A 23,784-nucleotide genomic window follows, 5' to 3' on the forward strand; every position below is an offset into this window, starting at 1 on the left:
ATTCCTATATCAGAATTTAACCGACATATTTGGAAATTAACCTTAACCTTAATATTGACAAGAATATCATTGGTAATTGTTGGAAGCATTTATCTCCAAAAACTCAAAACATTTTACTCTCCTTATTTAGTACTGAGAACCTTATTAAGTGACTGTTTTCTTAAAAGAAAATAGACCACCATCAAACTATAATAACACAACTCTCATTAGGAAAACTTGAATAATTATTGAAATAGCACAGTTGGGGCAAAATCCGATAGTTATTTTGATCACTATCGAGAAGCTGCTAAAATAGTACTATCAGGAGTTATAGTGTTATACATAGGATGTGCAAACAAATCAATCAAATTTCAAATACACACTATACAGAATCAACATTTATATATACATGCCTCACTGCATCATAATTCTGAATTCTTCAAAGCTTAGGACACCATCCCCATTCAAATCAAACTGTTTGATCATAGATTTGCACTCATCAATGGATTTGGACTCACCCATCTTCTTAAGCATCTTTTTCAAGCTCTTAGGGGTTATAAACCCACACCTTTCAGTGTCATACATCTCAAAAGCTACCTTCAAGTCATTCAACTTCTGCTCCTCTCCCCCAGCTTCCATGAGAGCAATGAAATCCTCCAAACTCAGCAACCCATCTCCATCAGAATCCAATGCCGCAATTGCCATCTCAGCTTCCTTCATTGGAAGCTCACCACCCATCATTCCGAGCCCGTGCTTCAGCTCTGAAGGCGAAACCTTTCCATCACCATCTTCGTCAAAGTATCTTAGAACATCCTCAAAGCCAACTTGCTTCCCCATGTTATAGTGCATCGAACCTCAAATCAACTAGAAGTCCTTGATACAAGTGATTTGACACTTGAGTTCCTAACTAAAATCTGAGATTCGATTCTTAAGCTTAGGAACGGAATTGCGATTAAAGATATCACTTTACCTCAAAATAGGCTGACCAGAAGAGTAATTGAGTATCAAATAGAAGGATTAGATATCTCTTGATTATGACAAACCTCACACAAAAGTCCTTGCTACAAACACTTAAAGGGTGTAGTATAGGTAACAAAAAAACACGGTGGAGCGTCTAAAGTTTGGAGTTAAGAATCAAGAAGCAGAGGATATCACTTTACTCAAAAAACAAAAAATGGACTGACTCGACGAATATCAAATAAAAACCTTAAATATTCTTGATTACACAAAAAAAAAGTAGAACCTCAAATCAAAGTTGTTGCCACAAACACTTGTGTTGGAACAACTAAAGTGTAGTAGTGTAAGTAACAAATTGTAACTTTGTATGAAAATGGAAATTTGAGTTGTACTATATGTTGTGGTTTTGGGCTATGGTATGAAACATGAGATTTTGCGAGTGGGTCTTTATATAAATTGGGTGAAGGCGGTTTAAGGGGCGTGTGGAGGTCGTGTAGAATATAAATACTACTAAGATTAAGATACCTAGGAAGTTGCCTAGAGTGTTCCAATTTTCAAAAGACAATAATTAGGTACGTGGCACGATATCATAGGTGGACCAAATTGACAAATTGCAATTGAAAATGGATACATAAACGCGGAAGCCACGATTAATTAACGGTAAACTGCTTCCGCATTGGTGAGAGCAACGTGGCAACACTGTTGACACTGCGGACAATAAGAGTTCAACACGTGTCCGTTCTCCGTACTAACATGTAAATTTTTTAACATATTATATATTATATTGCCACAACAATCGTAGATTATTATAATAATACATAAATAATCATATTATATGTTGAGGGTACTATGTTGTACAATTAAAATTAACTTCTCTTGTTATTTATTAATCATATCATCGTTCTTAAGCACTGTGAGCATTCTGACCGTTGAATGAATAAAACAAAACGCGATTTGTGTGGAAAAAAAAAAACAATTGAGTACTGCGTTGGATAGCACGTCCTTATATTCTACTATTCTCCATCATTATCAAACAATGCCTTGTCAAATAGTAGTGTTTAGACTTTAGAGTTATTTATTAAATTGATATGATTCCCCATAATGTTTCTACGTCAATTCTAATCTTTACGCTAGTTAGTTCTTTCCCATTAAATCGTTTAGTTGAAAAGATGGAGCAACCTTGCTAGCACGTTACAGATGGAATAGCCATATTTTTTTGGTCCTCCATCACCATCTCTTGGCACTTGTTCATCATGAAATTTCTCACAATCCACCTTGGAAAATGATTGCTGGATATGCCTGAGTTAACTTCTTCAATGGTGAAGGAAATATAAGATTCGTCCGATTGAAAAAAGATAAAGAAAAAAGAAAAGAGAAAGAAGTTGTGAGTTCAAATCTCGTAACTGATATTTCTTATAAAAACTATCACTCTAACATTTGTCGTTAAAAAAAAATTCTTTAATGTTGAAATTTTAACCTTGGGATTTGGATGCTCATCCCTAGCATTATTGGTTTGAACGCGGAGTCTCTTATTCAACTTCGTTTCACTTTCCATTGTATGGAGATTGTTGTTAATTAAATGAAATGTACGTTTTTAGTTAGTTTTGCACACTAAATGTGGTTTCTTCTACTGAAAAGGCAATTATTTGTTTTTTTTTTAATAAGAAAAGACAATTACTATTTGTCTTGTAAACTTCAATGTCAGACTTTTCAGTTCTATAATTCACCCTAACATATTTGTTATCCAAACTGCGAACATGATGCTGTTTCATTAATGGAGACACATTTGCTTCTCTTCTCCCTTTTAAGGATGTGATATATGAAATTGGTTTCTCTCTTGTCCTTTTTTTAGCTTCGGGGTTGTCCACTTAATTTGTATTAATATTTAATTTTATTAATATTTAATTTTGTAATTAATTTAAAATTGTGTGATTTTTAAGAGACAGCACGGGAACAACTGGAAAAGGGACATCAGAGAAGTCATGTACACCTTAAGTTATAATATAATAGGATAGTCATCTGTTGGAAAAATAATTATTTAACTAAATTAAAGAACCAATATGTTAATTTAATGGTTCTACTTGTGGTACAACTAAATCAGTTTTTCTAAGTATTTTTTTATTATTTAGAAGATATTTTAACATATTCTTTGACTTTCGTTTGATATTAATATAAATATATGATGACTACCACCCATATTTCCCAATGATGTGTTATTACTTATTACAAAAAAATTATCCACATAACCTAAATGTTAATTGAGACATAAATAAAGAGAGAAGAGAAATAAATTTAAGTTTGATAAATTATATCATTATTTTAAGAAAAATATTAGCAACCCACTCTCATATGTTCTTTTGAACATTAATTTATTGGAAATAAAAAAATTGCAGGTGACACATCTTATTTAATAACTTTCATTCATAATTTTATTTATTAATTATTTCAGCTAATAAAGAAATAATATTGAAAAAAAAGAATGTATTATTGACAATTCACTTATTTTAAAACCATATCAAACGGGCTTATTCAACTGGTCCCATAAAAACTTGGTATGGTGACTAATTTGTGAACTCCAAAAGATCTGTCTTTGTAATTATATGTTGATGTTAAAGAATATCTATCTAACATGTCTTGGTTTACATATTTGAAATGAATATCAACCTTCTAGACGTATAAGAAAAGGAGTCTAATAAACGAAGTTATGTAATTTCAAATATATAGTAGGCTAAAAATGTAATTTTCTTAAATTCGTAATGTTAGTTTCTCATTTTTTTTAATCAGAAAATTTTTTACAGTCATTTAATCACAATTCAACATGTATGATAAATTTCTTAACTTTTAAAATAATTAACTAAATAATTCAAACGGTAATTTATAATTAAATGACGGTATAAAATTGTTTTACACATAAATACATATAAATTATACATATAAGTTAATCTCTTTTTTAGGTAAGACATTTCATTTCCATTTTTAAAATCTTTACAATTTTTGTCCATGTGACTAATTTTCAATGTTGATTAAATACTCTATTAACAACATTGACATGTGCTATGGCTACTAAAATCGTATATTTTTTAAAAAGTTAAAAATAAAATATTTTAATTAAAAAATGAGGTGAGCAAAATTTCATTTTTTTTAAGTACCGAAAATGTCTCAATATTACCGAAAGACGTAAAACGTCATTAAATGATACCTCAGGTGTATGTGTATGAATTTGCAAAAATAATATTAAATAAAATTAATATCATGTGATATTAATTTTAAGTTAATTTAATTTTAGAATGGTATAATTTTATATAAACATTTTTATTCTAAAGGTAAATTAACCGTAAAACTCTTTAATCTAATACAAAATTTTGCTTCAACTCAATAACTATGGTACATGACATCATTTTCTCAATATAAAAACCAAAATTATATTCAACTTCGTGTAACTATTTCAAATACAAAATCGCTTGTACAAATTGAGGCTTCACTCCACATAAATCAAATTAATGAAAGAAACAATGATTTACTATCATCGTCTATCTGATAGAGAAATCTAGTTGTCCCAATTCACTATTCATGTTATCAAATGAAAAAAGTGCAGAGATTGTGCAGAAACTATGCAGAACATCGGCGTGGACGACAGTAGCTGGGCATGCGATTTTAGTGAAAATATGACGTGAAAGTGAAAGTGTAACTGTTTTGAGTCTTGCTTAGTTGCACAGGGCAGTATTTATCCTAGCAATACTTTTGGGTTACATGGTTGCTACTTGCTATTGGGTGGAGATAATTAGCTTGGGATTTGTAAGATTTGGGAAGGCATTGCATGCGTAGCATGTTCTGTATCAAAATTTTGGTTTTTATTTTATATGGGATAATAGGGCTGTACTTGTAATAGTGAGGCACATCTTGTGCTATTTTCCTTTCATTAAGTATTAATAATATTCTATGTCCCTTCAACAAAAAAAAATCAAGTTCAACGATTAGTTAAGTTTCATTTTGTCGAAAGATAAACTAATAAAACCATGACGTAAACTATGCTTATTAACTACTACAATTAATCGAAGACATTGAACCACAATTCTCCTTGGTAAGTTTCTTGTACAACTTTCAGAAGTTGCCACGAAAACCATTAATCGCAAGATGAATTACATTAGCAACACACTTCTGACCTGCTTTACCCATTTAAATCACTGCACATTATACATGAGCTCTAATCTATCATTTTTAATGATAAATATGGCTTGATAAAAAACACAACAGGATAGGACAGCACTTGTATTTATCAAACTAATGTCAATTTTCAATTATAAAGTAATCAGTTTCATCGGTTCAAAATAAGCTAGCAAGCAAAGGAAACTGAAAATATCCACGAGTTGCTTCATCAAGCTCCAGTTGCCTCAACCATTTCTTGTTCCACGGTGCTTGGGGTAACTGGGTAGTAATGGTAATGAAGTTCCCCAACATCATCACCGGACAATTTCTTCCATCCATTTGGACCCACATAGTAAACTAAAAGTCATAAAAATCTCCAAGTTAGTGAAACACAGTGATTTCGTGAATTACAAGTTTATAGCTATAAATTATGCATCTAAAATAGCTGCTGAAACACCCAGTCAGTGATAAGTGATAACAACAATAATAATATTACTATATAAATATTTCATCCTACCTAGTTAGAAACCATGAATTATTTTCAATTATCCATTTAAATGGGCATAGTAAAATGCACAACATATTTTTTGGTGATCATGAACAATTGTGCTCCAGCAGAAGTGCAAGTGTTACCTTATGAGACTTGTCAATTAAGTTATCATGAATTTGTGTAAATACTAATTTATTGCTGGTCAGAGAGAGGATAGCAACAAAATGTCATAAACAGATAGAAGTTAGTATGTAGATATAGTGGGGGAGAAAGAAAGAGTACCGCTAGCAACTCCACCACTGGCCCCATCACGAAATGTTGCGTGATAAATTGCTCGTCGAGCAAGTTCAGCAGCTTCCTCAACTGACAGGTCATATCGGTACCTAGATGTACAACAAGGAAAATGTCAACAAAATTTGGCAGAAGAGTTATAGGTGATAGTTAAATAGGAAGTTTAACTAACCCGCTGTCCAATACACCATAAGCATATGGTGAACCAGATCCAACAGAGAATCTAGTGCCTTTAAGTCTTCCTCCTTCACTATCAACATAATATAGACCAGGACCCTAAAAAAGAGATAAATGCTGTAAGTAACAATTGGACTAGCTGAGAAAAAGTTGCTCAATAATTTGTCTTGTGAATTACCGTCTCATCCCATCCAGCAATCATGGTACCAACAGATAACCCCATTCCACGATAAGAGTATAAAATATTGGCAAGTAGCTTTGAGGCTCCTGTCACTGAAATTCTCCTTTTATTTGCCAACTCGTGCAAACGACACTACAAATAATGCGGACCAAATCAGAGAACCCATGTGTAACTTCATAAAACATAAAAGGCAGAAAACATATCTTGAAAAACAAAAGCCAAAAGATACAAAAAAAAATTTAAGTTGATTAAACCAGTCATTTAGATCTTCTATGTTACACCTAGTCCTGTTAGTCGAGTGACGGTTAATAATGAGTAAAGACTGTCTATAATCTGGAGGGTTTATACCAGATAGAATAAAAATGACAGAATGGCGAAGGGCTTGAAGAATGAAGATACACAAACAATGTATTATTTAGTCCTCATCAGGCCAACAACAGCAAACAATATATCATTTAGATATGCAAAGAGATCAATCATAATTGAATATCAGTTCAGCCAAAAGTGGAGTGGATCACTGGATGTCAACATGAACTAGTACATTCACAACAAACCTATCCAACAATAAATGCCAATTAAGTAACATTCCTAGCACCAGTCTATTATCTAGTATAGATGTTTTCAAAGGAAAAACAATGGAAGCATCAACACTGATGTGCATATACTGATATAAGAATACAAGAATAAAATAAAGTGCCTCCCTTGAGGTTTGCAAAACATATTTAAACATGATGGTCAAGCACATGCATTATAAATTAGAAACAAAATTTAATTTCATATAGGTAGGTAGAAGGAATACTAATACTAATTATATACAAGTAATTAGTAAATGAAAATTTGAGGAGAAAGGCCATATTAGACCACACTCAGCTCAGACTACTGAGTAGAATATGAAAGAAATCAAAATTGGAAAATGTTTGGAAGCTACACAATTGTTCTCTATAAGTAAATCTGAATTACATGGGGAAAAGATTATATCTGAATTGCATAACCATCCTTCTAAACAAATTCATCTTAAATAAAAGGTTATATCTGAATTTTAATTATCAGAATTTTCTTCCCAGCTATTTTCGTTGTTCCCAATCAAAACATAATTATTTTCCTTATCATTTTCATTCCCGCCATTTACATGGCATTCCCAACAGGACACGAGACTACCCTCCCATAATTCAATTTCCATTCCATTCAATTTCTTTCACTCCTTACTTGCTTCCAAAATACACAGGCTAAGATGCTGCCGGTGGACAAATATTTTTCAGGCAATGTGTATAAATGTACTTCAATCTACTCTACTCAATTATAACAACAATAACGACACCAATAACAATAATTGCAAGGAAATAACCAAGGAATGACAAGGTGTGGGAAACTAGGGCAGAAATTTTGCAGGAGACTGACCTAAAGATAACAGAACAGACAAAAGCAACCATGCAATATACAAGGTTCAAGGTTGCATAGATTACCTTGATCCCAAGATTCCTGTGCCAAAACTGACAATCAGCAGCACCTCCAGCCATTGTCCCAAGCATATACGGATTAATTTCAATAATCTTCTTCACAGACTGCGATGCTGGAGACAGCCAACACTCAAAATTCAAGAACAAAGACACAACCACAAATAGATAAAAGTAACAAGTAACATAAAAACTCAGCATTCACCAAAGGAACAAAGAATAGTGAAATTAAAGTTAAAATTAACAAACACTCACATATATATCCTCCCATGCTAGCTCGAGAATCAGCAGCTACCATAACACCCTCCTTAAATATAAAAGCAAGAGTCGTAGTACCCTTCGCGGGCTTCACCATCTGAATAGCTTCTTTCACAAACCCATCGAACTATCACCACAAACACACACAGCACTTCAGTTAAAACCATGATAAATCTTCAACCCTTCTCTAACAAAACCCTAGCTTTTTATTCCCATCCCCCCCGCAATTTGAGAAACCAATTTCAACCCAATTTTTTTTCTTCTGATTTTCGTTCGAACAGTTTCAGAAATCGTGAAATTCAAAACTTGAGGGTACTCACATCGTTGGAATTCGGAAGGTCGAAGGATGGAGCGGCGGAGAGTTCTCCAACGACGTCGTTTTGAGGCGCAAGCAGTGTGGGAAACGATTCGAGACCGGTGGTATCGAGCTTCATGATTGCGGATTTAGTGACCTAAATGAAAAAAAAAAAACCTTAAACCTTAGACCCAAAAGTAAATAAATAGATAAACAAAAATGCAGAGAAATTGAAGAGAAAAAGAATCGCAAAGTTTTAAGAATGTGACGCACCGATTCTGGGAGAAGAAGGAATTGCAGTGTGAGATCTCAATCGTTGAGTTAGAAGCAATGAGGGAAAAGTAGAAAGAGGCACTGTTTTTTTTTTTTTTTTAATTTCAGAATGCGTCGGCTTGGAGAAAAAGGCAGGACTCCATTTGGGCCGGCTCGGCCAATGTATAGTACATCTTGGCGGCCCATTTGTTTTTTTAACCTTTTTTTCCCTTGCTGAAGCATTTGGTTTGATATTTTTATATAATTATAATTTTAATATTTTTACTTTTTACTTTTGTTTTTTGATATAAATTTGTTTTGATAAAAATATTTTTGATTATTTCCTTCCCTTTGATTTTATAGTGCAAAACAAACGAACAAGAATTTACTGCAATAACTAAAAAAATTATCATGGCTGTTATATATCAACCAGACCAGAATTGGAAAAGAGGGTTTACCTTGTCAAGAGAAAATTGGTCGGCAATGCAAGAAAGAGGAGATAGTATGTGAAGGAAAAATGAGTTTTAGGTCAAGAGTAAAAAACTATGTTTATAATCAAACAAAAAATTATAAATTTCATCTCATTCTCCTTATTCTAAACTAGACGGAAGAAAATTTGGGAGAAGTAATAGACTGAGATATAATAAAGGTTTTTAAAATCAAATTGAATGAGTCGGTTCAATTGGGAACCGACGTGGCATCCGGTCCGAGTGACCCCTATAACTAGGAAGTTATGAAACCAAACTAAGGACCACTAAATCGGAATAAACCATGAAAATCAGACTAAACTAATGGTTCATCGGTTTCAAAAAAAATGCTTGCTTTACTCACATAGGAAACCAAACTTGACTTGACCCTTGCGCATCAGTGTTGCATGTTGTGTACAATGTGCCTTGACCCTTGTCCTGTTGTGCAGCAATGTTGTGTTGCGTGTTGTGTGTACAATGTACTCTACACTTGAATCTATAGTCAAACGAATTCTACCTTACGAAACCGAAACAACTTTTGCACGATGTGCGAAAGATTTTTTAAGTTGTTAGATCTATTAGTTTTTAAATTAATGGTTGAGATTATTTTTATTTTTTATATTCTTTGTTATCTTTTGTATTTCCCAATTTAACCCTATTTTGTCTCTTTTCTTTCATGGAAAACTACAAAATAACACTGATGACACCTCTAAAATCACCTGTTGCAGCCGGGTTTCTTCAACACCAAAAAAAAAAAATAGTTAACAAACAACACCAAACACCACTCAACAACATCAACACAATGGAGGGTCAAATTTTTGTTTCCTTTTTCTTTCTCCCATATGTCCTCGAAACTTCCTTCGTCATTGTCGCGGCAATATTGAAGGCGTTGTCAACAACATTTCTACTACTTCCATGCACAAAACCCCACAACCTTGACAATTACGATACTGGTGTTGACCTAAACGCTAATGTGACATCAACGCTGGAGAGGCAGAGCACAAAAGGGATCTTGGTTGGGGACAAGGGAATGGGTCACTTTTTCTTTCCACGCACAAACAAACACCCTTCATCCCCTTTCCTCCTTCCCAATCAAATCCTACGAAACCCCAAACAAAATTTGCAGAAAGATAGATATATATATCAATTTCAAAGAGCAAGCAATAATTGTGGTCAAAGAACGCAACCCACTTTTCTTGAATTTGAAGAAAAAACGGTACTACCCTAAGCCAAAACATACAACAAATAAGAAAAATGCAACCCAAATTCAAGAAACAGATCCAAATCAATTTTTTTAAATAACAAACGGGAGCCTTTATCCCTTCCTCTTCATGCTCTGCATCTCTGATGCCAACTGTCGCATCATCATCTAGGTTGGCACCAATGCCATCATCGTTAAGGTCATGCCTAAGATCAACGAGGTAGTCGTTAAACGTGCAGAACCAAGGAATCCATTCAGATTTGTTTTAATCGAACCCAATAAGGTGTTGTGAAATAGATCTAAATGTATTCCTTTGTTCTGACGAAAGTAATCAACCGACGAAGGTCGACAATGACGTGGTCCATTGCCTAGGAAAGGAGGTGATGAAAAAGAGGCGAAGGCCTTCATCGTGGCGATTTTATAGTGGAGAGAGGTGGTGGCACTAACATGGTGTGGTTGCTTGCGGTAGAGAGATAGTGGTGCACGATGGTGACAAATAAAAAGAGATGGGAAGAAGATCTGATTTAGGGAACAAAGAAGAGGAAAGTAGAAGAAAGGGGGCAATTAAGGAAAGATAATCATAAAAAGAGAGAAAAGAAAAGAAAAAAATAAAATAAAAAGTTGAACCATCAAATAAAAATTAAAAAGAATCAAACGGTGAAGGTTTCTTTCGCACCGTATTAAAGTTATTTCACTTTCGTACGGTAGAATTCATCCTATAGTCATGCTGAAACTATTTCATGAAAAGAAGAGACATTAAATATAAAATTGAAAAGTTAAAACAAATTGACTATTGACATACACATAACTAACATTGTTGTGTGTGTGATATGCATAGTTTAATTAAAATTTTATTAAGAAATTAAAAACTATTAAATAAAATATTTTAAAATTTTAATACATTGTATTAAATACTATAATAAATGAGAATATAATGAACACATTACTCATTAGAGGTAATAAAAAAGTATATTTATATTGTTTTACTGTTATTTTAATTAATATAAATGAGAGATTAGAAAGATAAATGAGATGAGGGATGATTTTTTTTATGAAAATGATAAAGCTGATATGGGATATCCAATTACAATTATATTTATTTCTTTCGTTGCACAATTATCATCTCTAAACTAAAAAAATTCAAGATCAATATTAAATTAATTTTGAAACAGGTACATTTTATTTATTTTTATTAATCATATTATTTTGTACTTGTTGATAGATTGCAGATATTTTATTTTGTATATTAATAAAAAAATACTTGTGTTGTTGAAATGAAATATTATGGTATATTTAATTTTATGTATAATTTGTCATTTTATATGTGGAGGGTGATGATATTTTTAAGGAATGTTTAATTTTTAAAGTTATAAAGATTATATTATTTTTATTTACAATTATGTATTTATTTTATTAAAAATTTAAAAAATATAATTTAATTATTACTCATTCGGTCCCAGTTCAACTACAGTTGAACTATTAAACCTTAAACTAGTATCTTTATCAGTTTAATGACCAATTCAATTTTAAAAACATGGGATATAATAGATTGTATTAGATTATTATTTTTATTTCATTATACCTTTAACATTCAAATAATGATAATTTATTTCATTCTATTTTTTTTCCTTTCATTTTATTCCATTTCACCATTCAAGTGATGCAGAAAAAATTTAAGCAATCTCACTCCTAATTAAACACGATGGATCATGATCAGCTCATTTGGAAGTTCTCTCAAAATGGTGAATATATACGGTAAGGAGTTCTTGTAACAATGTTATGGAAAATATGCTAGACACTAGTCACTTGAAGCGTGAAGGTGATTGCTTAGTACTATTTGGAAACTCCCACTCCCACTCCCACCCAAGATAAGGCATTTCCTTTGGAGAATGTTGAGAGGTTGTCTCCCTACCATTGCTCCCCGGAATGTGTCACTTGCGAGTCCAACATTGAGAATGAATATCATGCATTCATTTCCTGTGATTTTGCAAAGCACTTATGGCTGCAAGCAAACTTATGGAGCAAAATCAAACAATAACTAGACAAGGCTAAGAGTTTCATATCACTAATATTTTCACTTTTGCAGAATTCTCAGAATGATACAAAAGAAAAAATAGTAGTTGTTCTTTGGTGTATTTGGAATTGCCGAAACACAGCTTTGGGAGAAGTCATCACAGCCAAACGTTGCTCTTTCACTAACCATGCAGTTCGTGAATCAATGGAAGAACTCCAACACCATCAACCATCAGCAACAATCAAGTCCAGAAACAACCATGCTCACTACATGGTCCCCACCATCGAGAAATCAAGTCGAATGTAATGTAGATGCAGCCATATTTGAAGATGTCAAACAGTTTGGAGCTGGCTTGTGTTTAAGAGATGAAAAGGGCAATTTCCTCAAAGCATTTACTGCCACAACTACTGGAGTTCCAACACCTAGAGAAGCAGAGGCTTGGGCACTTCACCAAGCCATAAACTGGACTCACCATCTTGGTATGCAAAATGTGATTTTTGAACTTGATTGCAAACTGGTAGTAGATAACATGGTCAACAACAAGAAGGGCTCTACGGAATTCCATGCCATTCTTCATAGATGTAGAGCAATTCTTTCTAATTCCCCAAACTCAAGGATGAGTTTTGAAAAGAGGCAAGCAAATCTAATAACTCATAACCTAGCAAGGGCTTCAAGATTTTATGTTAACTCATGTTTTTAAGTATATCCCTTCTTGTATTATTTCACTAGTAATGAATGAAATGATATAATTATGTTTCATTTTAAAAAAACAAGTATCTAGCTCACATTTTTTATGGAGCACATGAATAAACTGATGTGAGGTTGTTCCAATATACCTACTTATTGATGTTGAGTTCGAGTTTTAATATATAATTGAGTTAGAGTTTTGCAAATCAAAATTAATTTTGAAGTGATATGATTTATGTTTGAATGTTTTTATTATAAAAATAAGTAATGAGTAAAATTCAATATATAACTTTTGATCTAACACAAAATATAATCAAAATTACTTCAACTTAAAATTAATTTTGGACCTAGAACCAATTTTAGATTATTCACAACGTGAAACTAAACATTAAATTTTTTTTTTTATCTAAAATTATTTTAGACTCAATCAATTTTCCAACATGAAGTTTGTGTTTAGATAGGTGTTTGTAAAATTGATTTTGAATCAACATGATTTTATGCAACATCCCGATCGAATCATACCAGAATAAGAGGAATTTAGAAATTGTGCAGGTATTGATAGCCTATCACATAAAATCTCCACAGCCAAGCATGTTTAACTTAGAATAGTTATGGAATGAGTAACTTTTTAGTAAGTTTTTCAAAAATCGTGAAGTTTTTCAAAAATCGTGTAAGTGAGAACAAAATACACTAAAAAATATCATGTTGACTTGTTGAATCAGTCATTGATCCTAGAAGTAAACATAACTACTGATTTTCAAAGTTTCGAAAAGGAATATGAATTCTTACGAAGGATTTTGACCATCATAATGTTGAGTTAAGTGTCATCGCATGAAATGCCATTATGTAAGAGTCATCAAAAAGTTGATAATAAAAAATGTTACATTTTACATAATTGATTTTAAGCAAATGGAAGTATCTTGTAGTAACATGATTTTTGTCACACAATTGTTTGGAAACTTGCAATAAAAATTGATTTTGGGTATATAATTACCAAAATGTGTTTTATCTTTGTTAGTCATGAAGACAATATCAACATTAAATAGGAATATACTTGGCACATATTTCATGACTCGTTCTCAAAGTGATGGAGAAGCTACTTCAAATGCTTCAATGAAACTTGAGTCCAAAATTCAGAATCGTGTTTCAAGCCCACATCCAAACATATTGGTCAATACAAAAATCATATTTGACTCATTCTAAAAAATTTGGAGCTCCAAATGCACATTCAAACACACTGGGAATTTAAGTTGGCACTCGCAAGTAAAAGTATGAAAACTTTCTTTTCAGTGTTCAATGTCTGAAAAAGAGGTAGACATTTCCATGGTTGCTTAGGGCACCCAATATGTGCCACCAACAAATATTATAAATTATGACACATGTAATAAAAAAACGGGGACAGGCATTGGAGGTGGAGAATAAATCGTCCCATAAACTCAGACATTCCCGTGCCAGTATGAAAGCCAACCCCTTTATGCTGTCTATCCCTCAGCCCTAAAAAACACTAGGGATCTTCAATGTCATGCAAGTCATGGATTATCTTCCCGGTCACCACACTCAAACTTATCAACAATTTTAATGTAGATGGTTCTCCAAAATATTTCTTATCCTGTCCAGTGTCCACCATATTTCCAATCATTTTGCAGGGGCTTCTTTATCAGACATTATCCTTTCCATGTCCTCTATGTATGGCCAACTTTTCTTCCTATCCTCATTCTTGATCCCCTGCTTAAAATACAAAATAAGTTATTTGTTGATATAGTAACTATCCCATAATTGTATTTATTATCATTTTGTTCAGTGCACAAAACTGTACTGTTCACTTGTACTAAAGCTGAATATGACCCCTTCTAAATGGCTTCATTCACAGTATGAATTTACTATCTCCATGTTAATGAATGTAGTTAACATGGAGATGGTCTGAGGTATTCATTGAAACAAAAAATGGGTAAAAAAGTTTGCCAGCAACGATAAAAGGGTATGTCGACCTATAATTGATATTTACTATCACAATTCACAAGAGAAATGAATTTATAATGAAATCTTCATCCTAGATGTATCAAGCCCTTGTAGGAAGGTTAGCCAGCCTCACTTGGCCGGAAAACACTAGTCTGACAACAAAAAGTGTGTAAGGAAACCTCATAAGATAAAAAAATTGTAAGAGATTTTTCGTAACTTACACAAGAAAAGCAGGTCCATCACTGTTGTAGCCCACACACAAATGCAAAGTAGATTGGTGCATATGATGTGAATTTTTTTAAGTTATCTAGGCATTCAGGGAAAGTATTGTAAACAGATTAAAGAAAATGTCATGCAAATTATTAACAAAAAACTGGCAATCAGAATAAGAAATTAAGTTCCTTTTTCACATGAATTGAGGCTTAAGGTCATTTTGGTAAGTGGGTGAAAATTTCATGAATCAGCATTAAACGCATGATTTTTCATCCCATTTATACCCTATACCATACTGACCAGTGACCATTAATCATAAAAAGCAGTCCACCAATTCTGGATGGTTTTTTTAAATGACTCATTTTTCTTTATAATATTAACATCAAGTGGATAAAAATAAGAAACAAACCTCATATTTGACTACCAAAGATGTCCACAGAGATTTGCACTGTCCAGGACTTCTGCAGATCCCATCAGCCAACAATTTTTGAGAAATCTCTTCCCAGAGGGCCATCCTTCCCTTCACAACTTGAAATCTTTCACTTAGTTCCTCACGCATACCAATTAGCTTCTTAACTTCCTCAGTTTTCCATTTATTTCTCTTAACTGATTTTGAAGACTTGGCTTCAGAATTAGATGTTTCTTCTGACTTGGCTTCATCAATGTCTTCAGAATCATCTTTCTTCAAATTGGATTTTTGCTCCTTTGGTGAAACATAACCATTGTCAGCACTGATTGACTTCTCAACTGGTAATGATGTAATGAATGGTTTCCAAAATTCATCTGAATCCTCTGACTCAGATAAATCACCCTCGGCTCCACTTGCAGTGTTGTCTTCCTCAGATAAATAACCCTCAGGCCCACTTGCAGTGTTGTCTTCCTCAGATAAATCACCCTCAGCTCCACTTGCATTATCAATACTATCATCTGTACAACATAATAGAACATGTGTAAGAATAAATGTGAGACAAAAGCATAAAAATATTACACCAGAAGAAATATATGTTAAAAGTCAAATATCTCCATGTCGAGTGTTGCAAATGCACAAGCATCAAGCATGCATGCGTGAAGCCAAATATAGAGTATATTAACCATGCATTGCATTCTGATGTCATTTTACTAAAATTTATAAACAACAAAAGCATCTAATTAGTAAAGAAATTTACAGTCTCTTATCCATTTAAGAACAAGTACAATCTAAAACATTCATATTGCCATTTGCTTATGCATTTGACCTTCAATATTGGATTGTTTTGAGAAGGAAACTGATAGAGTGAAATTCATAATTAGCTTGATATATATATATATATATACAGCTTCCTTAAGTTTCACAAACAATAAACAAGTTGAATGCAAGAACTTGAGTGTCGCATGACAGTTATAAAGAGGTGAGCCACAAGAATACTGAGTCTTGACTAGATGTTGCCATGCTCCCCTAGCCATCCAATCAACAGTCATCTAGAGGGAGATCAAGACAAATCCTTCAACTCAGTAAGAAAGTGGATTCAAAAGTCATGCAAACATATGCTTGATGTCGCATATCTGACAAAATGAAAATACAAGCATAAAAGCAAACCAACCATATCTTCACAGTTCTATATATATTCCTCAAATGTTCATTGATGTTACCTTTAACCTGCAGTCCAGTGGACTGATTTCCCTTCCCATGTCCATCCACTGCTTTACTTAATGTTGACATTCCAAGACCCACATGGGATTTGCCAGACAATTTTGTGTTTATCTCATCAGCAAGAATGGCCGCAGGTTTTTCTATGGCAATGGCAATAACTTCAGGCCGTTTACCACTGTACTTCCTCACCATCTTCCTCAATACCTCAGACACAATTCTTTCGATGTGAGCCAGTGGACTCTTTACAGGGCAGCTTGAAAGAGCTGCACGGGCTGCTTTGTAGAGTGCATCCATCAGCTTCCCTTTGTCAAGCCATAAGCATCTCGTGGTAATCCTTATCTTCCCTTTCAAGGTGTTTTCAGCTGAACCATCTAAAATTTTAGGGCGAAATATTTCCATGCTGAAAAACATAAATATTAAGATGTCACTAAACATGACAATGACATACTTCTTTTTAACTTACTTTACAACTCGAAAGATCTACCTAATGACAATGATGCCATCTAATGCAATTCTCAATCTTTCATCAATGAAGAGATCACTAGATGTACCAAATGCTCTATCACCATCACTATATTTCAACTGCATGAAAAGGAAAAAAATATTAAATAATTTCTGAAAGAGGGCAACAGAATACAGAGAGCTGTCTACCTGTAAATTCTCTTTTCCAAGGGAAATGAAACCATTAGAAAGGACTCTTCTATTTCTCAAATGTGAAACACCAAGCATCTCTCCATTCTTAATAACCTGGTGCATAAAGCTCATCAATTTCTTCATGTTATGTAACAAGTCATATGATAAATTAATATAAATCTCATTGTTATAGGTCACTAATATGTCAATCCAAAAAAAAAAAAAAAAATAGGCCACTAGTCTCTTCTGTATTACATCGAAAAATCTGATACAGAAGAAATGACTCACAGCAGTGTGCCGAATCCCAGTTGATTTTCCAAGTAATTCATGTTCCTTCAGGAACAAAAGTTCTCCATGGATGGGAAGAAAATGTTGTGGCTTCACTATTCTAAGTATTTCTTCCTGCAAAAATATATATTTCCTTTACTCTTATCATATCAGACAATAAAACATATATGGAAATCATATTAAAAGACTCATTACATGAATGAGTAAACTGAAAAGGCATCAAAACAAAACAAGTTTGACAAGGCCAGTTAATTCATGTGATTTGTAAAATCTAGCAATCTGGATAACTAACCAGGAATAAAAGATATAACAAGAATATTGAAGAGTTTGGAAGGTGAAATTAAGATCTAACCAGGTCCAGTTTCTTTCAAAATGTTTTTTAAACTCTCCTTGATTAGTAGAGTAGTAATAATGATTTGGTAATTTTTATATACCTTGCAAAAATATTGACTAGACAAAGATGATAAAAAAAAAGCACCAATACAATGAATAAAAAGAACAAAGACGCATAGGCATGCAATAAAAAATTTACCAATTCTCCACGATATGCATGACCAGATGTGTGCAAACCTTCATTTTTTCCCATAACAATTGTTGATCCAATCTCCGATATGCGGTTTAGCATTTTCATTACACGAGACTCATTACCAGGGATAACCTAGCATTTTAATTTAGAATCACAGAACAAATTATACAACACAAACTGGTTTGACGATAAAAAAAAAAAAAGAAATGGTATTCTTACAGAAAAAAATAAAATAAAAAACCAGATACTGACACAAGAGAAAGTTCATGCCGAAAAGTCCAACACTGTTAGTTTGTTACTAAAATGGATTGAGAGTAAAAATAGTATATTGTAAGTTTCAAACAACAACAACAAAGTCTTATCCCACTAGGTGAGGTTGGTTACATGGATAACACAACATCATTTAGCATGGTTAAAAACCAAAACTTTAGGAATATTATTTAGCATGTAATCTCCCTTGACGAATTCTTCTAACGTCCTTGTTGGTTTCCCCTTTCTCCTTTTCACAAGACAAAAATTCATGCAATCTATTCTTCTGATTGGTGCCTCTTGTGGCCTTCTTTGTACATGTTCAAACCACCTTAACCAAATTTCTATTATCTTTTCCTCATTTGGTGCTACACATCTATCTTAACACTCTCATTTCTGCTACCCCCACCTTTCTCTCATGTTGTCCCTTTAAAGTATAGCATTCACTACCATATAGTATAGTTGGACTTATATTTGGGCAATATTGTAAGTTTCAAACACTGAAATCAATTCACAGCAACAGGTTCATTTGACTATACTACACATCTCGGCCTTTAGATAAGGTAAAAAAACAAATAACTAAGACAGTATTTTGTCATACCTTAGCTGAATACAAAACAACATCTTCCTTGGCTAGTTTGAAAGCATGACTACTTCCATAAGATGCGAGGTTCAAGGCAGCACGTGGTTCTGCCTGACACAATAGCACATATATTGTCATGTGTCTTAAGCCTGTCCAATGTTCATAATTCATGAAATTAGACACCCTTTAAGGATCTTGAAATAACTTACTTGAGAACCTGTTGTTACAATTAGCAGATCCTTTGGAGCATAAGCATCAATATCCTCTGCTTTCACCTTATATATAATTAGAAATAACAAAATGCAGGGCAAGAGACATGAGACTCACAAAAGCTGTTATAAATATTAGGTTAAAGAGAAGTAATTATCCCAATAGCATGAAAATGAATTAGATTCACTGATAAAGGAAGGAGGGCCAAGTAGTTCATCAGAGACAAAACATGAATATTGTATTTAAATGACCGTGTGGAACTTCTCAAAGTCAGTGTAGTCAAAACTCAAAACCAATTGAGGCAAGGTGACAGAATGGCTCCCTAAGTTAAAACTAATAGGCCAAATTCATAAGTGGTGATTTATCTTCTTGAAATTAATTTCCTCAAACAACCAAATTAATAAACCAAGCTGATTAGTATTAGATTTGTCCAACCTCTTAAAATAAATAGGCAAAAATCATAACCGGAGATTTGCCTACTTGCACTGACTTTCTGGTAAACCTAGTTAATAAAACATGCTGATCAGCACAAGACTTTTCTATGGTCCAGCAATCAATCTCTTACAAATTTGGCAGAATTCTGCAGTAAAGTCCAAACAGTAATTACCAGAGTGGATGGATCAATTGGAGCCTTTCCATCCTTCCAAGCTGCATCTAAATAAGTCCTTAAAGACATGCCAACAAATACCTGATATAACAGTTAAAGTCTCTTAACATTTTTGTCATTCTAAATAAGATCATTCCCAATTGCGTTTATGCTAGACAGGGAGAACATTACCAACTTTCTGCCAGTTAAATCAGCAGCAGCTTTCACGCTACCAAGCCGATGTAGATTTGACGCAAACTGGGTCGTAATAACCCTTCCTTTAGATGCTGAAATATGTCTCAACAATGCATCTGCCACAACAGATTCACTAATTGTCCTACCAGGTGAGAGTACATTTGTTGAATCACTCATCATCTGAAAAGTAATGTCCGTTAGAATGATTGTTTCTATATTTTGTCAATATTTAAGAAAAGGAGGAAAAAGATACATATTTGATCTAAAAGAAGATGAAAACTGTTTGATCATATTACATATAAACAGACGTAATAGGAAAATTCAGCAGAAAAGAACAAAAGCAATGGAAAAACTCTTTCTAACAATACTGAGAAGCAGGGGAAAGAAGCTTGTTGAAAAGAATATCCCTTAAGTCCCTAACCATAGTAGATATTCCAGATTTAAAAAGTCTATTACCAAAGAAATACAAATTGAAAAGTTGAAAAAGTGGAAACATGCTATCCTTTGAGCAGTTCTACCAGCACTGGCCATGAAAGGCATATTAAGCTTAATAGGAGCTGCTATCTAGGAACCACTCTGGGAACGCCACAAACCTAAATAGTTAGTATACACAGACCTCAAGGGAACTGTTAATTACTAGCCTATTAAACCCTCTTGGTCTTCAAACCCCTAATGTTAAATCCAAGGAATAAGATCAAGGTAAATTATTTAAAACCAAGAACGAGTACCAAATATCCAGGTGACTTACCAATGTTACTCCTTCTTTAGAGAGTTCCTCTAAAGCTTCACGATCAAAAACTTTCCCATCAAGTGGTGTCTCATCAATCTATTGAATAAACTTCTTCAGAAACAGGAGATTCAAGGTAAATGAAAGGGAGGGACAATGCTCTGAGAAACAAAGTAAAATTCTGACCTTCCAGTCCCCAGTGTGAAGAATAGTACCATCAGAACAGCGAAGAACTAGTCCACAACAATCAGGAATAGAATGGGTCACCCTGATGGGTTCTATCTCAAATGGCCCAGCCACAAACTTCTTCCTTGTTCTAAATACTTTGAGTCTAGATGGAACAAAAATACCATGTTCCTTCAAACGTTTTTTTATAAGCTGTTAAAATGAAAAAAGTTACCTTCTCTGGACGAAACAATAAACAAGCAAAGACCAGATATTTGATGACCAAATTGTGTAGCAAATGTTTAGTAATAATAGATATCAATTACAATTACTTTTATCACTTCCTATGGATCAATGTTGTCAATCCACACAACAATAAACAAACTAGCAAGTTGCATTTATATAAATAAATTTTCTAGCCAGATACCTCCATTGTAAAGGAAGATGCAAAAATTGGTGTATTGGAATCCAATGCCGGAATGACCTGACAAACCAATATAAGCTAGGTTAAGAATAGATAAAAAGAAAGAACAATGCCCATAGTTATGAATAATAATCAATTAGAATCTCTTGACAGTAATAATACTAATACAGTAATGCATACCTATAAACATAAAAAAAAATGGTGTAAAAACAACTAAGTATATCTTGACAAAACATCATCTTTGAAATCTAGTGTTAAAATATGTAATTATAGTAATGTCATAAACAGGGCAAACCATATTCCTGTAACTATGTTAATTAGGGTAACTGTATGTTCTTGCAATTATTCTTGTATTTATGAATCCTAACAGAAATATTTGCTCCTGCTTATTCCATACACTCAGATTCATTGACATGTTCTCACATTTCTCTATTCCCCTCAACATCTAGAATGTGATATAGGAAGCTCTTAGTAAGAATACTCCTAGAGTAGCAAGAGAGGAGAAAACACGAGAAAAAAAAAAAAGATATGCTACAAAGTGATGTTTGGTTGTCTATGGAGTCTGAAATCACATAACACAAACTTGAAGACAAACATCCTAGTGACTTGCCAAGCCTACAATTCTGTAAAAAACTATTTGTATTAATTCTATTAAGAACCACAGTTCAAACAAAAGTCTCTCCCTTAGACAAAATTCTGATGCTTTGAGTTGTGAATAACAAGTCAAACCAGAAGTCTCATGGAGAAGGAAGCATTACCCAAGGCAACGCACCGATATGATCTTCATGACCATGCGTTATGATAAGTGCTTCAATCTTGTGGCTCCACTTTCTTATAAATGTGGTATCAGGTATAATCTTTTGAACTCCAAGCTCGTCATAACTGAATGAAATAAATTGTATCAAAATTCGCATATCAAAAACGCCAGAATACGCTAATCCGAACAATCAGGTTATGAAGAGTGCTAGCAACACATTCTTACTAACACACAATTTACTATTTGTTAAAATTTATTGAAAACTACAAAATGGAGATAGAAAATTATTACTCCTTCCATTCCTTTTTATTTGTCTACGTAGAAACTAAGAAATGCAATAAATTTTCTTGGTTCTAATAAAAATAGATATGGAATATCCTATTTTATCCTTTTTTTTGCATTTCTACTTGAGAGTAAAATTAATGCATTTGTGAAAATTAAGTAAAGTTCCGTTTTAAAATGAAAATAAGGGTATAATTGACAAAAGAGCTTAAACTTTGCAAACAAAAGATAAATAAAAACAATTTTTTTCAAAAAAGATCTGACCATTAAAAAAGGAACGAAATTCACCAAAATTTGTGATTTCAAACAACAGTAGTAGCATTTTTTAAAAGAGTTTGTTAGAGACTGTGTTGCTAGCATTTTTCCGTCAGTTTATATAAGATTAGGGGTTTACTCTGGAAACATGACACCGGCATCAATAAGGATATAGCGGTCATTGTTCCCGACGAGCATGCAATTCATCCCAATTTCTCCCAAACCGCCAATGGGGAGAATGCGAAGCGGAGGCCCATCGGAGCCTTCGTAAAACTGCTCCATCTTTCGTTGAACGGAATCTTCCATGCTTTTTCTAGGGCCTTCTATTCTGCCCGTTCTTCTTTTGCGGGGAGGTACCTTGGTTTTAGATCCATCGCTACTTCCTGTGTATGCAGACAGATACCAAATATGAGTAATGCGAGGAGATATAAGGTTGGTCTAGTGGTGAAGGGGAAGAGGTCGCGGCTTGGAATTCCCCGCTAATAAAAACTGATAAAAAAAAAAGTGAAATGCGATAAATGTAAATGTGAAAATGGGAAGGAATTGGATTGGGTGTTCACCTGGGATTGCAGAGAGTGAAGCGGAAAGTGTGGTTGGTTTGGGACGGAGGGAGAGTGTGCGAAGAGAGAGTGAGAGAGATGTGAGAGCGGACATTCCGACTCGGAAAAGCGAAAACCCTTTGCAGTTTGAAGGGTTTTACAAGTTGGAAGGAGCTCCACCAAGAAGCAGAAGCATAGCGGGAAATGGAGTTTTGTTCATTCGTTTCGTGAAATATCTTTCTTATCGAGTTCTCTATTACGGAACGTGCCTCGCACACGTGTGGTGTGTGTAAAAAGCCAAAATCCCATTCTCCAGTTCTCCCCATTCTTTGCTTGCATCAATAAACACCAATGTTTTTTCAGTAACGCACTAAATGTTCTATAGTACACTTGTCAAATATTGATAAATTGATTTCTCAAACATAAAAAATTTAAATTTAAGTTTTGAATATATAAAAAGTGCGACAAAATACTTCTGCACATAATTTAATGACAAATTAATCCTCAAAATTTTATAATTTAATGTCAAATTAATTATTAGAAAATGTAACTTATTGTTAAATTGGTCATTAAATTTTAAAATTAAATGACAAAAAGGTTTAACAAATTTAAGGGTTGAACTAATCTGTTGTATTTTTTACACATGGGACAAAATATGTATTTTTTATCTTTTAGGAATAAATTTGTTATCGCAACACACGGGATGAATTTGGA

General features: G+C 33.4%; 3 protein-coding genes across 3 annotated transcripts; all 3 read right to left on the bottom strand.

The window, feature by feature from the left end:
• Positions 1-181: 181 nt before the first annotated feature.
• LOC114416220 (calcium-binding protein CML38-like) lies at positions 182-1,399 on the bottom strand. Its single transcript, XM_028381090.1, has one exon. The coding sequence runs from the start codon at positions 826-828 to the stop codon at positions 394-396; it is 435 nt and encodes a 144-aa protein (XP_028236891.1). The 5' UTR covers positions 829-1,399; the 3' UTR covers positions 182-393.
• A 3,660-nt stretch (positions 1,400-5,059) lies between these two features.
• On the bottom strand, positions 5,060-8,639 carry LOC114416225 (proteasome subunit beta type-5). Its single transcript, XM_028381097.1, has 8 exons — positions 8,502-8,639; positions 8,254-8,385; positions 7,931-8,060; positions 7,685-7,791; positions 6,219-6,353; positions 6,036-6,139; positions 5,855-5,955; positions 5,060-5,439 (listed from the first exon to the last, which is right to left on the bottom strand). Exons 2-8 carry the CDS (start codon positions 8,365-8,367, stop codon positions 5,312-5,314), a joined length of 819 nt encoding a protein of 272 aa, XP_028236898.1. The 5' UTR covers positions 8,368-8,385; positions 8,502-8,639; the 3' UTR covers positions 5,060-5,311.
• A 5,377-nt stretch (positions 8,640-14,016) lies between these two features.
• On the bottom strand, positions 14,017-23,290 carry LOC114416233 (ribonuclease J-like). Its single transcript, XM_028381104.1, has 17 exons — positions 23,092-23,290; positions 22,671-22,914; positions 21,996-22,119; positions 21,241-21,297; positions 20,835-21,026; positions 20,670-20,747; positions 19,919-20,101; positions 19,748-19,828; positions 19,140-19,205; positions 18,949-19,041; positions 18,105-18,230; positions 17,573-17,686; positions 17,303-17,398; positions 17,136-17,233; positions 16,651-17,051; positions 15,431-15,948; positions 14,017-14,574 (listed from the first exon to the last, which is right to left on the bottom strand). Exons 1-17 carry the CDS (start codon positions 23,183-23,185, stop codon positions 14,485-14,487), a joined length of 2,655 nt encoding a protein of 884 aa, XP_028236905.1. The 5' UTR covers positions 23,186-23,290; the 3' UTR covers positions 14,017-14,484.
• Positions 23,291-23,784: the final 494 nt, after the last annotated feature.

Source organism: Glycine soja, chromosome 6 (genome assembly GCF_004193775.1).
Source record: "Glycine soja cultivar W05 chromosome 6, ASM419377v2, whole genome shotgun sequence".
Taxonomy (NCBI): Eukaryota; Viridiplantae; Streptophyta; class Magnoliopsida; order Fabales; family Fabaceae; genus Glycine; species Glycine soja.

What these genes read in the sequence shown, in the direction of transcription:
- LOC114416233 (XM_028381104.1), bottom strand. Translation starts at nt 23,185, where the DNA reads ATGTCCGCTCTCACATCTCTCTCACTCTCTCTTCGCACACTCTCCCTC. An exon ending in TTCACACTGGGGACTGGAAG is followed by an intron (nt 20,748 to 20,834) that starts GTCAGAATTTTA and finishes TTTATTCAATAG; the next exon opens with ATTGATGAGACACCACTTGA. An exon ending in ATTTAACTGGCAGAAAGTTG is followed by an intron (nt 19,829 to 19,918) that starts GTAATGTTCTCC and finishes CTGTTATATCAG; the next exon opens with GTATTTGTTGGCATGTCTTT.
- LOC114416225 (XM_028381097.1), bottom strand. Translation starts at nt 8,367, where the DNA reads ATGAAGCTCGATACCACCGGTCTCGAATCGTTTCCCACACTGCTTGCG. An exon ending in ACAGGAATCTTGGGATCAAG is followed by an intron (nt 6,354 to 7,684) that starts GTAATCTATGCA and finishes CATTATTTGTAG; the next exon opens with TGTCGTTTGCACGAGTTGGC. An exon ending in TTGCTGGATGGGATGAGACG is followed by an intron (nt 6,140 to 6,218) that starts GTAATTCACAAG and finishes TCTCTTTTTTAG; the next exon opens with GGTCCTGGTCTATATTATGT.
- LOC114416220 (XM_028381090.1), bottom strand. Translation starts at nt 828, where the DNA reads ATGCACTATAACATGGGGAAGCAAGTTGGCTTTGAGGATGTTCTAAGA.